Consider the following 9,490-nt stretch of genomic DNA (forward strand, 5'->3'; position numbering starts at 1 on the left):
CTGCAATGTATGTTAATTTATCCAAAATGCTGATTTATCAACACACGGTGCCGAAGCGTAACATAGAAACATTTGCCGACTTTATGCAGCATTTACTAGAAAAATGATGTATACAAGGTATTTTGTTAACTACTACTAGTCTCGGACGTGCTAACAGTTGGAGGGTGCTCCAGGACGACATCAATCAGTCCAAACTCCTTTGCCTGAACAGGACTCATGAAACGATCACGTTCCATGACAGATTCTGAAATGCAAGGAGAGCAGTGATTTGCCGATTGAAAGCAAGACACGAAATGAAGCTCGCCAGATATTATTAGTCCTGCACAATGGTTCTCAACTTATGCTATCCAACAGAACATCAACATACCTATTACTACCTTATTAAAGTACACAACATGCACAATTATATACTTGTTATATAGTTGTTATATACTAACATGTAAGGTGAGCTGAACATTATACACTTTGCGGAATGGTAGGAAAAAGCTCCACGGAACCCTGGGTGACAAAGCCCTGGCAAAGTCTGACAAGTGACAAAGCCTGACAAAGCTGGTGACAACATCAGCAATCAAGCATGGGAGACATGGCTATATGTCAGCATTGCTACTCAGACCAGTACTTAGCACCATGATTTGTCAGATATATTGGATCCGTTACCGGTACACCAGTACTGGACCGTACACTGGTACTGTACACCGGTACCGGTACTGGACACCGGTAACTTATTGGTGAAAACTTGTCTGTGAGCCTCTGTCACTTACAATAAAATAGCAGTTTTCAAGAATGGCCACATTTCATTTAAAAAAATGCAAATGGATGGTAACTGCCGTACTGACAGTTCAGTGGATTGTGGTGGATTACATCCTCGAGCTGAAATGAATTTGAAGATGGCTGATGCTTACCAATAGTTTCTAAAGGCTGTTTGGTGTGCTTAGCATAAATTCCATTTATAACTTTCTTCAGGTACAGTATCTCCTCGGCATGAATCTGAATGTCTGTGGCTTGTCCCTGCAATATGGGGTGGTTAACTGTCAGTACAAGTTAATAACGTCCTCACACTATTAGTGCAACTCTACTAACGGCTGCATGTCCTGATGGCTGGTGCACCATGATGCGAGAGTTGGGCAAGGAATGCCGCATCCCATCCGTTCCGGCACACAGCAGGAGACTTCCCGCACTACACGCTTGACCGATACACCACGTTGAAATAGGTGGCATAATATACTGCATGGTGTCATAGATTCCCAGGCCCGCAGTCACAGAGCCCCCTAAAGGACAAAGGAAGCTACGTGTACATATAATGTGTGAAATAAAGAGTGGGTCACGACAGCCTCATAGCCATGAAGTAAATAAGTCTGGCAATCATGAGTTCTCCACAACTCAGCGAGCTGCGAGTCATTTGATATTTGGAGATAAGAAGTGCAAATTCGACATGCACTATGTAGGATGCGAATTCTACATAAAACTCATTCCTCATCAAGTGAAAAAAATTTCTTGTTCCTTAAGTTTTGCATCACAGTGATCATGCAAAGGTAAGGACAACTAGAGCATGCGTAGATGAATGTGGAATAAGTGGTCTGAGTGTATATGAGTGAATGGTTCTCGAAAATGCTGGCATTCGAAGTTTACCTGGACTGTTTATGTACATGTGAACTGGTTTCTTGTTGCTCTCTGACTGTAGAAATAGCAACTGCGCCACAACCAAACTTGACAGTTCGTCAGTAATCTGCAAAACATAGTAAAAGGTAAGAGCGGAAACAGTTACTAGCGATATAGTGCCAAAACATACCGGTCCCATGACGCAGACAATGCGTTCTTTGAGCAGACGACTATAGATATCGTAGGCCCTTTCACCTCGACCTGTCTGCTCAATCACTATTGGTATTAGAGGGTTAAAAAGTTTAGGATTTGTATGAACGTTGTTCTTGCACCAGTGACCTGCCAAGCCGATAAGTTTCGAAGTCGTTCGGCGTACCTGGAAAGTTAAAAAGCGCGATTGTCGGTTATTTTGGATATAAGAGCTGAACACTAGTTATCGAGGAGTAGACTGCTGTCTGTTGTCGTTAACTGATACCTTGTTTGCGAAATGCATTTCCTTTTATACGTTTAATCGTAGCAAAACTCTTTTGCAATACACAGCTGCAGCAGCCGGCACTCTTTATATACTTTTTATATATTTTTAAAAGGTGTCGATGTCACTGGTATCTCTTCGAACTGGTTGCAACGTGACTAAACGAATCATTATGTTTAAAGGTAGGAAAATGAAAGAACCCTAAAAACATAACAGTAAGTACATGTTTTTAATAACGCAAGAAATGTTTAGTGTGATTTGATTCACAGATATGTATAATGTTTGATTTGGCTGCTATCAGACGGCAGCACATGCTCTTCCGCCACGATTTCTGAGCTTCCTGTTTCCGGCTCGCACTCGTTTCGAAACGTTAGCACAGCTGTTTTTTACACTTTATTCTAATAACACCGAGGTAATACCAAAGCATGGATGATGAGGCAGAAACTTACAAGCTGTGGAGGATTCGAAAGACGATTATGCAGGTAATGGCTGCTGAAAATATGACTCATTGATGCAGTAACTAGATTTTGTTTTGAACCGGCACGTGCTTCAATTGAGTACATCGTCTGTAAATATCACGAAACTTTCATTGTCGTGCCATCTGTTTACACTGTTCATTCAAGCTCTACATTCAATTTTTCAGCTCTGTCACGACAGAGGCTACCTAGTAACGCAGGACGAGTTGGATCAGACATTGGACCAGTTTAAGCAGCAGTTCGGTGATAAGCCAAGGTAGATATTTTACGATTTCATAAGGTCTCGGTTCTGACGAGCTTTTCCTTTGGCTTCAGTGAAAGGCGACCGGCAAGGAGCGATCTAATCGTGCTTGTAGCACACAACGATGACCCAACAGGTGATAATGCCTTTATGATGATTGTTTGCATGACTTTTACACAGAATGTCCTGATATTTCAGATCAGATGTTTGTGTTCTTTCCCGACGAACCAAAAATTGGCATTAAAACCATTAAAACGTACTGCCAACGTATGCAAGAAGAAAATATTACACGTGCTATCATAGTGGTGCAACAGGGGATGACGCCGTCCGCAAAGCAGGTTCGCCATTCATGCGTTGACAATGTTTAACCTTATGGTACCAGTTTTTTTTTCTTTTCATGATGTTGATTTGTCTAAACATTCCACTACTCTTCTTTAGGCACTTACAGATATGGCACCTAAGTACATTCTGGAGTACTTTTTGGAATCAGAGCTTCTTATCAATATTACAGAACACGAGGCATGTAGCAGTGCAATTTTTTTATTGTAATATTTAACAGTATGAAGTATTGGCTTTTGACACCCAAGGAGAAACATTAACACATTCGCTGGGACTATTGTAAAAGTGGTCATAAATTCTAGTCAAAAGTGCTCAGAACTTTTTCTTGGGTCTCAAAGGTTCGAGATAGATCTCCAGGGTAAAAAGAAAGTGCACTTTTCTCACGTACATATTCCTTGCAGCTTGTACCGGAACATGTGGTCCTCACACCAGAAGAAAAAGCAGAACTGCTTGCACGATAGTATCCTTTTGCTTGTACCACACTTGCTGGACATTGCCAGGTTGTGAAATACATAAATATGCGTATGCAAAAAAAGACACCCGCACGTGAAATTTGGGTGTGCAGGTGGAATATAAAAGAATCCAGCCATTTTTTTCTTCATGCACATACTTGCATGTGTATCTCTTCTTAACCTATGGCATTAAGTAAGCTGAAGGAAAATCACTTGATGAGGATCCAGGCTGGTGACCCTGTGGCCCGGTATTTTGGACTCAAAAGAGGACAGGTACCTGCAGAAGTTCTGTTGTCCACTCTGGATATTCGAGCTTGTTTGTTTATCCTACTTCAAAATTAACAGATTGATGTCAGTGTAACATAATTTTATAATTCTTGCAGGTTGTAAAGATCATCAGACCTAGTGAGACTGCTGGGCGCTACATTTCTTATCGTCTCGTGGTGTAGCTGATGGCTTCTTGTTATATCGCTTATATTGTCTCATCATGCAAATACATACATTCATCTACACGCAAGTGAAGTCAAAGATGATTTTAAACAAGGTTTCTTGTTCCTTTCTCTTTTCTTTTTTTTGCTGCAGCTCCTAAAATATGCAGGAGCAACTGTACAACGTTCTCAAAGAAATCGCAGCAGATATTTTACTGTAATATGCGATAGAATAGCACGAATTTAGTCCGTAGTTATGCTTGCCCACATATAATTTATCCTCAATTTGTATTCACCCCCGTTTCTCCGAGCATCACATCGATTTCCTCCGCTCCGCTGCAGTTTGTTTTTGTATTCATCTATTTTCAGACCTTTTTCGAACGGCAGTCAGGCAACCCGCTAGAATTTCGGCCGCCATCTTGATTCCGGCTCGCCTCGTTCTTTTGGTTTCGCTTTTTGTGCGTCGTCTGCTTCTTTTTCCGCCCGCAGAATTGATGCGCGTCGCTGAGGAGAACATGGCGCCGTCCGTGCTCGCGCGCAAGATTGCGGAATTGGATTCTTGGGTCACGTACAGTGAAGATCGATCCAGTCGAACGTTCTCTAACCTTTTACGACATGCCAGGAACGAACGGATGCTGGGCTTTGATGAGTCAGCCCGCCGCTGCTACTGCCCGGTCATTAAATCCCAATGACGGGGTATGCATTCGATCGCCTGCTTCGGTATTAGCCGCACATTGCTAAGCATGTCACGTGGCGCTACGAGGCGGAGCTTGCGGCACGACGTCACGTGCTTTCCTCGTTTGGGGGTTTTCTCCGCTTTGTTGTTGGTCGTTTGCTTTTCTTCCGGTTGTCGTCTGCCGCTTCGTGCAGTGCGTTGACTGTGGGTCGTGGCTCCCGTTAATGACCTTGAAAACAAAAGATACAAAAGAGCGCCTGCTTTTGATGTTGGTTCATGTTGGCTGTTCGGGAATAATGTTGTCATCAGGAATTGGCAGGCGATTTCTTTTTTTTTCTGTGCAGTGTGTTCAGCGAAAAGCTGTAATGTTGTCTTTGGGGCTGCCACGGGGAAACTTTTTGGGGACAAGGATAATTATGATTCGTGACTAATGACAGGCTATTCTGACAGACGACGAATAACACACAAATGGCGGTGTCCCAACTTCATGCGTAATCATTGCGTTTAGTGCCTGAGTGACAATGCGTTCACTGTGCATTTCGAGGTCAGTCAATGCACGCTATCCAGTGAAAGCCTTTATTTCCATGCAGCAGGCCTACTTCCGGTTTTCTGCTTTTCTTTTCCTTCGCTAAGATGGCGGCCATGACCCCGATACTGGTGGCCTTTAGGGGTCAGGGGCCCGTCATGGGAAACCATCGCCTGCTAGCCTTGCACAATGTGTTTCATCAGCAACATTTAGAAATTTCAATGACGTCACGTGTACTTTTTCCACACAACGTTGTGAGCAGTTTCAGCATATGCCTTTCTATCTACAGGGGTGATCAGTTTTTGTAACAAAAATCCTCACTTTTGTGTGCTTCGGGGTGGGTTCTTATCTGGAATTTCATTGTGTTTGCATGAGCGTGCAGGGCGTGTGATTATCTATTGTGAGCAGAGAAATAACAGTGGAGACAGAGGCCGTTGCAGGGCGCTCTCTTTGTTGCAAGCTGTGTAGCTCGCTGTGGGAATACCTCCCTTTCGTTGGATCGAATTTCGTTCTGAACGACATCGCTTTTCGGCTTGTCCGTTGTCGCTGGTTTGCTATTTAAAAATAATAACATTAACAATATCATGCTGTTTAACTGTTTTGTAAAATGGTGAAGAGCTGTGCACCTCCCGAAACAAGGCCTGACGAGACGGACTCTCACACATGGTTGTAGAACAATAAATCTGTCTCTCTCTCTCGTGGGACAAAAACCGCTTGTACGTTAAAACAGTGAAGGGCTCTACGAAGACATAGATGGCGTGTTAACCGTCCTATCGTCTGCTTCAAAATCTCAAACTGGAAGCAGACGACACTGGAAAGAGCGTCCTTCTGCTACGAAAACTCCGAAGCAGACCAAGACTGGGGGGGAAGGAAGGAGTTACAAAAAAAGCGCCCGTCTTTTCAAGGGAATATACACAACAAAGCGGCTACCCTCCTGTTTGTGTGTGAGGACGGGAACAAAAACTTTGCGAAGACGAACCGATTTCGGCGGTTTGTGTTGCAGAGAACGCGCCCGACCGGCCGGCTAACAACGGGCTTGTAAGGCGCCGCTGCGGAAGAAAAAAGAGCAACTGGAACACTGCCGCTGCTTTACCAAAGGCTCTTGTGTGTGTGCCTTGACGTTGTTTGCTTGTCAGATCGTTTTCTTGCCCTTCTTGTGTCCACTTTGGAGGTGTTCAAAAGCCTGTGTCTGTTGACCTGACAGTTCGGATCGCTAGACATGTAGCAGCTAACCGGATTTGCGAGTTCCACGGAATTTTGTAGAGGGGCGCTGAGAACTTTTTTTTTTTTTTGCTTTTTTACAAATTATTTCTTATGGGATATTTACAGAGAACAGTAAAGAGGCTGAAGGTGTGGCTAAGACCACTGAATTTCGAAATCAAGCGATCCTAACACTAATTTGGATGCCGGCTTTGAATATATCCGATTAATTCAAATAAGAAGATAGTGGTAACATTTCCTTGAGTCTGAGGAAGGTGACACGGAGAGTTTCGTGTCGTCCTGTTGTGTGTTTCCCGTCCCTGTCGTTTTCCTCAGACTCAAGGAAATGTTACAACTCTCCCATGTACACGTGCTCGCTTGTGCCCTTTTATTTTGTTAAACTGAAAATTTTCCGCTACCTTGCTACATGGACAGGTCTAACGCCGGTTTGATCCTGATTATGATAATTATTATGTCTGTTTGATCGAGCAACATTGAGGCCCATCCCGGTTTTATATGAACCCACAATGGGCACCATCACAGTCCCCGACGTACCTAGACCTGTTGTTGGCATCAGGAATCATGCGAACGCCACCGCTTGAGTTGACTGAACACAATAGAAGGGCATAAACGGGCAGAGGAGGATGTATAATGGAGCGGTACATGGGTAGCAATCACCTGCTAGGTCTGCGAGCTACAACCTTTTTCTGGCAGACGACGACCCAGCGGCTCGCAGACGATGCGCCTTTGAAAAGCAGACGACCACAGAAGGTGTCGGCAGGGGGACTGTGGTCTGCTTCTGTATATCCCGTTTCTTTTTCTTTTTTTCAACGTTGACCTTTGCTTGAGGACGTCTGCATTGTTACATTCTGCAAGCATGATGGATTATCTTTTATGCGGATATTGGATTTGCGTGGCGTTGACAACTTTTTTTTTTTTTTTTACAACAATAAATGTTTAGTAAAAGAGAAATTACTGCAGACGTTGACGGCTGAAGCATACTTTCTGTGCACAGAAACGAGCTCGTTTTGATGAATAACGCGTACAACGAACACGTTTTCCTGAAAACTCGCTATATCGAAACTAGAGATTCCCTCCCAAAGAAACAAAGCCACGCTGGTTATACCGAATCTTTAGCTGAAGTATGCTCGTGAGGTATTGAACAGAATAAATGCGGTATTACATTAATAACGTCGGCGCCTTTTACGAAATACATTGAAAATTATTTTTCGAGCGCCCTGCAGTTCAATACTTTGAAGCTGTCCACGATGCACATTGCCCTTTTCCCTCTGACAAGAAACAGCCGCCGAAATAACCAGCAGAAATTCACTAAGCACTTCGTCGACGGGTCTGATAAATGAGCAATATTTTTAGGCACGTGAATGCCTTTGATGCGGCCCCCTTCGGGACTCAGTTATGAGCCGTTTCTCTCCAAGGCCATCGTAATTGAACCCAATGGGCCTACGTGTCTTCCCCGCATACATAGCTCCATTGTCCAAATCCGTGTCCTCTCACCAAACACAGGCAGTGACCGCCCTTGACATCGGGGGACGCCACCGACCGCCAACCTCTTCCCTTTTCTTCGGCGAGAGAGAACTTGTGTTTATCTTCCGTCTGCATTCTCGAAAGATGCTGGAGGCGTTTTGCTTTCGAAACGCAAAAATATAAATCCCCTTATAACCGATACGGAAGAAGGGAGTAACAGGCTTACGACGCGCTCAGTTTAGAGATAACAGCAGTGGCGTCCATCGTCTGCTTGCAAAATCTCATGGAAGGCGGCCTCTCGAGCACGCTCCGGGGCTCCCGGATCTCATCTGCTCCATAATCCTGCTCAGCTATAAAGTTTCGAACGACCAAGCTGCGCCTGCGTATTCAAGCACATTTGTGCGTGCAGCCGCTTCGCTTGCTTTGTGCTTTTCATCTCGTGCATGCATGCAACGCGAGATTGTGCGCCCCTCGGCGAGCGAGGAGGCCCAGGGGTTTTCAGCAATTTCTCTCTCGGAACAATTCTTTCGGCGTAAAAGCAAGGGAAATATCCATGCATGACGTCACGTGAGAACAGGCGCCACTGCTTTCACCCGGAGATCCCTTCGGTCCACTTTTACCCGCAGGAAAGAGAGCCCTCTCCCGAAACGACTTTGTCGATCGACGCGCTTGGTTTGCAAGGCACAACGCCGCGTCGTCTGCTCTTGTTGACGGTACTACCATGACGACAGGGTACGGCTGCAGAGGCGGAGCTTATAGGTTGTTTGGCCGCCATGTTGTGCGACGACTCGTTTGTAATGTGTTCCATCTGGCGTCTTCAAGAGTTTAGTAATGAAACCAATGTTGAAAGTGTAATTTCAAGGTGGTTTGTGACCATTAAAGTACAAGATATACAGTAGGGACGTGAGCAAAGGAACTTGACACGTGCACCTGTTTCTGAAGTGACGTCACGACGCTTCCGTACTCTAACAAATCGAGCCTTCTGTTTTCTATGTATATAAATATTCTCCAGAGAGGGCGCAAGCTGCATAGTTTTCGCCGGAGGGGGGAGGGGCACTTGAAGGAGGCGGGTCCATTCTTTTTGCGACAGCTCTCGCGGCTGCCTGCGGCCAACACACTTGTTCCTTAGAGCCGCTAATCAAGATGAATTCGTGCCGATACGGTGACTTTGCTGGCAAAACATTATCTCGTTGGAAAACCTTTGAAGAATGAAGCTTATACAGTGAAAACATACGGATATGCTTGCAGCTAGGCCTAGCGCCATTTACGGTCATTTTTCACAGCCAAAAAAAGACGCACGCGTTGATGTGTCGTCTGCTAGTTCTTCTTTTTTTTCAGTTTGTGTTAAAGTCTTCTGTTCTCTGTGCTGTTGGCCTGCAAGAATCGAACGATGTCACTACGGCGTACAGAGAAACTAATGACGTCGTGGCTGATTTTATCCGTGTTCTTCTATTTCCAGTTCTTAACTCATTAATAAAGCCAAAATGTCAGTACAGAACACGAGTAACCGCTGGCGGAAAATAGGATCAATGCCATGCGAAGTAACGATTTCCGTCAGCCCTCGCGCCAGATCGAAACGAGCCGCCAAAGCTAAAC

At 44.7% G+C, this 9,490-nt stretch overlaps 2 protein-coding genes across 2 annotated transcripts; one reads left to right on the top strand and one right to left on the bottom strand.

Annotated features, from left to right (window-relative positions):
* Nucleotides 1-58: 58 nt before the first annotated feature.
* On the bottom strand, nucleotides 59-2,181 carry LOC135390900 (ATP-dependent Clp protease proteolytic subunit, mitochondrial-like). The gene is made up of 6 exons (XM_064620871.1): nucleotides 2,075-2,181; nucleotides 1,790-1,975; nucleotides 1,630-1,726; nucleotides 1,081-1,268; nucleotides 903-1,008; nucleotides 59-244 (listed from the first exon to the last, which is right to left on the bottom strand). The coding sequence occupies exons 1-6, from the start codon at nucleotides 2,090-2,092 to the stop codon at nucleotides 126-128; spliced, it is 714 nt and encodes a 237-aa protein (XP_064476941.1). The 5' UTR covers nucleotides 2,093-2,181; the 3' UTR covers nucleotides 59-125.
* A 203-nt stretch (nucleotides 2,182-2,384) lies between these two features.
* On the top strand, nucleotides 2,385-4,091 carry LOC135392664 (DNA-directed RNA polymerases I, II, and III subunit RPABC1). The gene is made up of 8 exons (XM_064623384.1): nucleotides 2,385-2,553; nucleotides 2,715-2,803; nucleotides 2,863-2,924; nucleotides 2,987-3,126; nucleotides 3,227-3,307; nucleotides 3,529-3,587; nucleotides 3,774-3,852; nucleotides 3,963-4,091. The coding sequence occupies exons 1-8, from the start codon at nucleotides 2,497-2,499 to the stop codon at nucleotides 4,026-4,028; spliced, it is 633 nt and encodes a 210-aa protein (XP_064479454.1). The 5' UTR covers nucleotides 2,385-2,496; the 3' UTR covers nucleotides 4,029-4,091.
* Nucleotides 4,092-9,490: the final 5,399 nt, after the last annotated feature.

This window comes from Ornithodoros turicata, chromosome 4 (genome assembly GCF_037126465.1).
Source record: "Ornithodoros turicata isolate Travis chromosome 4, ASM3712646v1, whole genome shotgun sequence".
Taxonomy (NCBI): domain Eukaryota; kingdom Metazoa; phylum Arthropoda; class Arachnida; order Ixodida; family Argasidae; genus Ornithodoros; species Ornithodoros turicata.